At 42.2% G+C, this 7,619-nt stretch overlaps 1 protein-coding gene across 1 annotated transcript; it reads left to right on the forward strand.

Moving 5' to 3' along the window:
* Positions 1–811: 811 nt before the first annotated feature.
* Positions 812–1,234, forward strand: LOC143629335 (uncharacterized). The gene is made up of 2 exons (XM_077098637.1): positions 812–967; positions 1,049–1,234. The coding sequence occupies exons 1-2, from the start codon at positions 812–814 to the stop codon at positions 1,232–1,234; spliced, it is 342 nt and encodes a 113-aa protein (XP_076954752.1).
* Positions 1,235–7,619: the final 6,385 nt, after the last annotated feature.

Below are 7,619 nucleotides of genomic sequence, written 5' to 3' on the forward strand. Positions count from 1 at the left end.
AATATTAAATTTTATATTATTATTGGTATTAAAATATTATTATTATTATTATTATTATTATCATCATCATCATCACTAATACTGTTGTTTGATTTTAATTTATACATGTTAGGAGTACTTCGTGTCGGATTATGTAGCTCAGCTACCTGGTGTTTATGATAGTCAGCCGTTGTACCAGTCACCTGTCGCTAGGTTGGATTATGGAGGTCAGGCTTCCTCATCGTACCAGATACCAGTAGGAAATGATCCGTTTTACGGAACCAAGTCTTCATCGTGCCACGGGCGAAACGAGCATGCTCGGGTAAACCTAAATGACGATGATGAGGATGTTGTGGTAAACCCAAATAACAAAGATGAGTACGGCAATGACTACATACGTGAGGTGACGGTTTCGTACAAAACAGATACTATAAGACACCTTGTGTTTTGTTTAAGTTAATATTATTTATTTGTACATTATTTAATAAATAGCGCAAAACTATTTCAGATTTTTGACAGTCGCGATGAGCTGGAGAAATGGGTCAAAAATAGAGGACGGGAGCATGGGTTTGTGGGTTTGTTGTTGTGGTCCAGCGGTCAAAGAAAAATGGTGTGGACCTTGCATGCAATCATGGAGGCGAACCGAAAATAAAGGCCATGGTGAGACGTACCGGCAGCATTTAAAATTGTTTTCCGTTTAAGATCCTAGGATGGTACGACTCGAGGGGTGCATGTTGGAGGGTTCAAGTGGTAAACGAGACTCACAACCACGATCCCGTTGAATTCAAGTAGGGGTGCGCGAATTTTAGAAAAATGACAAGCGAGCAGCTATATGGTTGCGACTTTACATGGGAGCGGCCTGAAGCCCCTTCAAATCCAAGCAGCCCTGGGCGTAGAGTTTCCCGGTGTCCAACCCGCACTAAAGGACATATACAACCACACGAGCAAGATTAGAAGGGAGGCGTTACTTGGCGATACCCCTATGAAGGTAGTTGAAAACCTTTGTAGTTTTACTGTGTAATTGTCGTGTTTGTAATATTTACTAAAGTTTTTATTTCATCCAATGCAGGCGCTAGAAATCTTTCTCCTACACAACGGTTTCACGTTCTATACCTGGGAGAATGCAACCGACGACAGGATGGAGGAAATTATCTTCTGTCATAATAAGTCGCATAAGATGTGGCGTGCGTTCCCTGAGGTGTTGTTGATTGACACGACGTACGACACCAACATGTACAACTGGCCGTTGGTTTAGTTAATCGGTGTGACGTCGACATCATAGTTGTTTTGTATCGCCCACGCGTTTTTGGTCAGGGAACGGCAGGGGAACTTCACCTCGGCTCCTCGAGAAACTTAAAGATATGCTCGATGATTGCGAGGAGCCACGCGTGATTCTGACTGACGCGGACCAGGCCCTAATGAACTCCTGCGACGCGGTCTTCCCAAATGCCACCAAAAATTTATGAAGGTGGCACATATCCAAGAATATAAGGAAAAAATTTAAGAGTCTTTATAGGACGGATATGGGGGCGGACTTCGCGTACTGGTGGAAGGTCCTGTATCAGTCTCCGACGATACGACTGTTCGATAATCGTCGCATGGACATGGAACATCATTTACTACAGGGCGACAGATCAGATGAATCTTTCATATTAGCTGACAGTTTTTAATTGTCTAGACAGGCGTCGTATTAACTTTTCCCTTTATTTTTCCAGATGTCTGGCAATACATTCGCAACAACTGGCTGGATCCATACAAACACAAGTTTGTAGCCTGCTGGATCAACGAACGGCGAAACTACGGCGAGCACACGACGAATCGAGTTGAGAGCCAGCACGCAAATCTGAAAAGGCACCTCAACGGAAGCAACAACTCGCTCGACACCATTTCAAGGCATGTCTTTAAAATGGTTAACGCGTAGATGAAATAAATCGGTCGATCTTTAGAAGACTCTCGTTCCAAGGTCATGGAAGGACATCGACAACACGCCTGGTTGAAGAAGCTACAAAATAGGGTGTTGACTCACGCTCTAGAACTACTTGTGAACGAGTATGAGTTGATACACAAGATGCGTGACAACGGCGCTTCATGCGACCACCATTTGCCTTCGTCTTCGGGGTTGCCGTGTGCTTGTCGGATTGAGGGATACATAGTTAATGACACGTATATCCCAATAAAGGATGTGGACCTGTTCTGGAGGACGCTTAATTTTGATCCAGTCTATCCACCGAATGAAGAGCTAGACTATGAAGCAGGTCTACGAGACATCAAAGATACGCTATCGTCCATATAGGACCCTAATCAAAAGAAAAGTTTTTTCTCCAAGATCATATCTACTCTTCCAGGGAGATCTAAAAAGAAGGAGCCCGAAAAAAGAGAGGATCCTCGGGGGCGTCCCAAAAAACCAGAACCCCCAAGACACAGCTCATACACACCCTTTCGAGATCTCCCCATACACAGCTCCTACACCTCCTCCTCGTCACAGGTGCCCACACAAGAAACCCCCACCCCCTCCTCGCTGTCTCATTCGTTGTCCCAGTCACCTCCGCGATTTAAAATTCCGGGCATGCGACCTAGGACATTAAAACCTACGGGCGCTCATCTCGGGTTTCCTTTAATGGTTTCGCCAGCACAAGTACCAACGATAGAAATGTTTAAGAGCCTCATTCTCAGCGGGCACAGCCGTTTGTCTCAGACATCAAAGACGTACGCCCAGACGGTAACTGCGGTTTTCGAGCAATCTCCTTAGGTTTGGGGAGGCATGAGAAACACTAGCCGGATGTTAGGCATGCAATGCTGAACGAGCTGCCCACGAAAGAAGGGTGGTGGAGGGCGATGTTCAAGAGAGAGTATGATGGTTTGTATGATAGGGTTCGTTCCAGCCTTCCATACTCCAACACGGTCAAACTGGCGCCGCCGAGTCGTTGGTTCAGCGTACCCGGTCACGGGCACGTGGTTGCTGAAATATACGGGTGTGTGTTAGTCAAGCTACATGGCAATGACACCGGATGTTACTTCCCGTTGAGACTAGGCCCTGACTTGATTCCGAATCCAGTGGTTATAAGCATCGCTAACTAGGGAAGTGATCACTGGATATGATGTGTTGCAAAACACATCTGGTTTTAATACTCATTTTATTAATAAATCATGCTTAATTACATTGTTTAATATATAAATGGCATGTATTTACGGTTTCTTGTGTTTATAGGTACCCATGCATGGAAGGAACGAAAACGAAGCAAAATCATGAAGAAACGAGCACATGGGAGAATGCACGAGAGTTAAAGATGAAAATTAGAAAATAAAAATGGATTGGAAGTGGAGATATTGTTGGTACATGATGTCAGTAGTTCAGTATATAGTGTCTGTAATCGAGTTAGTTGGATTAGTATTTTGTAATAAGCGAAGTTAGCTCACAAGTTCGCTGATATAGGCGAACTTGTAGAGTAAGCGAAGTTAGTGACAACTTCGCCTAAACATGATAGGCGAAGTTGTCGTCTTATATAATCAACTAGGTTACGGCTTGTTTAGAGTTGATCGATTGAGTTATTCATTGTATCGAGTTTACGAGTTCTGTAATCGGTGATTGATATCACGTGTTTTCGGTTGCAATACAACGTGTCTTTGTTTATTTTAACGTGTGTTTAATCGTGTTAGCTCGTATCGTCTTCTACGCTCGTAACGTCTTACGTAGGGATTCCGCACCGACGTAGAACGAGATATTCCGTGTAGATCCGGCTGGGAACCTACAATTGGTATCAGAGCTTTTGCTCGTGATTGTGTGGTTCGGGATTATCACGCGGGTGTAGAAATCGTTCCGTTCGATTATTCGCAGGACGAGTTTACCGAGTTTTTGTGTCCTACTCACCTCCAACATCATAAACAACCCATTACACCTTCATATACCTCGTAAATTCCAGAAATCAAACCTGCAAAATCATCGTGTTCATCAGGTGAAGTTGCCGTCACTGTTAGTAGGGTTTAGGCGAAGATATAAGGTTAAGCGAAGTTATCCACAACTTCGCCTACCTCACAATTTCGCTTATCTCAAGCGAAGTTACCCACAACTTTGCCTACTTCACAAGTTCGCTTATCTCAAGCGAAGTTATCTACAACTTCGCCGAATCAGGCGAATTTAAAAAGGGGAGCGAAGTTCAGAATCAGCGAAGTTCAGACTTAAACGAAGTTATCCACAACTTCGCCTACAGTACTGTTAAGAATAAAATTTTTGTTTTTCGAGTTTCTTTGTGTTTCGTGAAAGATGACTTCAATAAATATTACGGAACTGGTGAAGATGGAAGTGGAAGCGGGTTCAGCTACTAAGGCACCGAAGATGCTTAAGGGAACTGATTTTGTGGCGTGGAAGGATCGGTTTGAACAATATGTCAAATACCAAGATGCTAAGATGTGGGTATGCATTCAAGATGGATACATTCCACCAACTGCTGAGTATGAGGGTCGTGATCAGATTAAGAAATACAACAAGATGGAAGAGGAAGAAAAGAAAATGTATGAGGCTGAAAGCAAAGCTCATGCAGCGATAACAATGGCTCTTTCACAAGAAATTCTTCACACCTTCAGGAAGTATAAAACTGCTAGAGAACTTTGAGAAGCACTTGAAAACCGATTTGAGGGTAATGTGGGGATTCGTGCATCAAAGATTAAACTACTTAAAACCCAATTCTCGGTGTTCAAGTACTTGAAGAATGAATCACTTGATGATATCATCACGAGATATTATCATCTGATGACCGAACTCATCAATTATTCCATTGCTTACAAAGAAGATGAGATCGTGGAAAAGCTTCTTGATGCTCTCCCACCGAAATGAGAGATGTACACTGTCTTGATGAGAGAAGACAAAGAGTTTGCCGACTATGACTTGGAAACAGCAGTCAACAAACTAGGAATGTTTGAACTTAACATGGTTCGAAAAGAGACACCAACTGATCAGGTTCAAGATCCAGGAATGTATGGTGCAAAAGTTAATACAAGTTCAAGTTCGAAGTTTGAATCATCTTCTTACTACTCAAAAAGAGACTCGGGCGCTAACTCAACACATGAAGGTCATGTATCTCTCAACATGAATGGTGATGTGTGTTTTGTAGCTGGTGGATCAAATACTTCTAAACCTCAAGCAACCAAGGGTAGTTTTTCCTCAAGTGTTCCTAACAACAACTACTCTAAGATGCCCATGAGTGTTAAATCTGCCGAACAGCAGTTTGCTCTCTATGCATCTTTCATTGCTTCGTATGAAAATTACATTAAATGCAGGATTGTTGATCCTGCAACGCTAGACGAAGACTATGATCAGATCGATGCTGATGATCTGGAAGAGATGGATCTGCAGTGGCAGATGGCGATGATTGTGAGAAGGGTTAAGAGGTTTATGAAGAAGACAGGTAGAAAGTTTGTTGGTGAAAGACCAGGTTTTGACAAGTCAAAGGTGCGATGTTATAACTGTCAACAAAATGGACACTTTGCGAAGGAGTGCACAAATGAACGTGTAGAACGCAGTCAGAACAGACCAACAGAGTGGTGGAAGTAGTGAGAATAGGGCAATGATATCCAGACAAGACGGGGAGTACAACTGGAATCTGCATGTTGAGGAAGTGTTCGAACAGGCCAATTTAGCGAACATCGAAACTGCAGGAAGTGAGAAAGTAACTGGAGAAAATGAAGCTTACATGGCAGAAGTGACAGACCAGCTCTCCGAGGTAAGTACCAAACTCCCTTGTACTAAATGTGAAAATCTGTCTGAATAATTGACAACTATAACTGATCAGTTTGTTAGTTTGGATGCTCAATTTAAAACATTAAAAGAAGATCATCATTTCACTAAAGCTAGAGAAAACAGTTATAAGGTAAAAATAAAAGCTAGTGAGAAAGATATTAGAAGTCTTAAAGCCAGTCTAGCTGAGAAAATACAAGTAATTGATCTTAGCTATGAAGTGTTAGAAGAGAAAACCAAACTAATAGCTGAAAGGGATAAACAGATAGCTGATCACCAGGTGAAAGTGGTGGAACTAAACAGGAAACTTGAGCAATTTAGAAATTTCTCCGCTATACTTGATCACCTCGTTAGTGATCAAGGTTCCCCAGTTAAAAGAGGAGGAATTGGTTATCATGAAGTTCCACCACCTTACAATCATAACTATACTTATGATCCTAGTAATCAGAAATCTGTTGATGTTGATTATGGTCAGACAGTTCCGGTTAAGATTACTATTAAAGAACCAGAAGTTAGTAAAGGCGAAACAAGTAAGCCTGTTTCGAGTGTTAAGATTTATGTTCCTAGTCCTGTCTCATCAAACTCGGACAAGTCATCCGAGTCGAGAGAGACAAAAGAAGAGGCAGTATTACCAAAATGTGGAGAGGAACATAAATCAAATGAAAAGAATTCTCCACTAAACCCGTATGTCCCACCATATGTGAGATAAACGGGCAGTAATGCAGCCTCAACATCTAAAACAACTATTGAAAAGAAAGTTGAACACAGGAGTTGTTTCAGATGTAATCAATTAGGACACCTAATTGCTGATTGCCCTCTGAAGCAGAGATTCAGAGGTGTGAGGCCTTCGAAAACTGGGAACAGAACTAACAGTAATCACTATAATGGTAAAAATGAAAACTCATCAAAGTTCAGACATTGGACTAATCCAGGTTTTCAAAGAAAACGATCTCAGTTTTTCACTGCTAACAACCAAACCATAAGTAATAATTCATTTAATTCACGAAGGTTTGGATGGCCTCATAGTCAATCTACAAGAAGATATCCTTTTAGGACTTACAGAAATTATTCTGATACTAACTTTGGACAGCCAAAGTACGGGATGTATCGACCCAAGACCAATAGGTCTTGGGTCCCCAGATTTTAATCCCCTGCTTTAACCGTGCAGGAACAGTTGAACAGGGCTGCAAACAATCTATGGGTTGTGGATAGCGGCTGTTCCCGGCACATGACGGTTAACAAGAGTTTGTTACACGAATGGAAACCTGTTCAGGGAGGAAGAGTGAGTTTTGCTGGAGAGAGCGGTGGAAGGATCACAGGAATTGGGACAGTGACAAATGGAAAAATGACGTTAGAGAAAGTGAATTTCGTTGAAGAACTGAAGCATAATCTGCTGAGTGTTTCGCAGATCTGTGACAAAGATTACACCGTGCACTTTACCAAGAATGAAGCGATCGTGCTGTATCCTGGTTTCAAGATACCAGAGGATTGGATAGTTATGAAGGCTCCAAGAGAAAAGAATACGTATATTATGGACATGAGGTCGACTGAGATGGCAACAGATGAATCGTGTCTTCTGTCAAAAGCAACTGAATCGGAGTCCGAGTTATGGCATAGAAGAATGGGGCATATTCATCTTCGGAAAATGAACTACATTGTCAAGAATGTGCTGGTGCTGGGTGTTCCCTTGAAGAATTTCAACTTTGAAGACCAATGCTTATCGTGCAAAAAGGGAAAGCAACACAAGAAATCCCGTCACGCCAAGAAGGTTAATTCAATAGTCAGTACCCTAGACCTACTTCACATGGATCTCTTCGGTCCCGTGAATGTAAAAAGCCTAGGTGGAACATCATACTGCTTGGTGATCACTGATGACTTCTCTCGATACTCTTGGGTATATTTCCTGAAG

This window comes from Bidens hawaiensis, unplaced genomic scaffold (genome assembly GCF_021521415.1).
Source record: "Bidens hawaiensis isolate Kalapana, Puna unplaced genomic scaffold, B.hawaiensis_p1.1 tig00005189_1, whole genome shotgun sequence".
NCBI lineage: Eukaryota > Viridiplantae > Streptophyta > Magnoliopsida > Asterales > Asteraceae > Bidens > Bidens hawaiensis.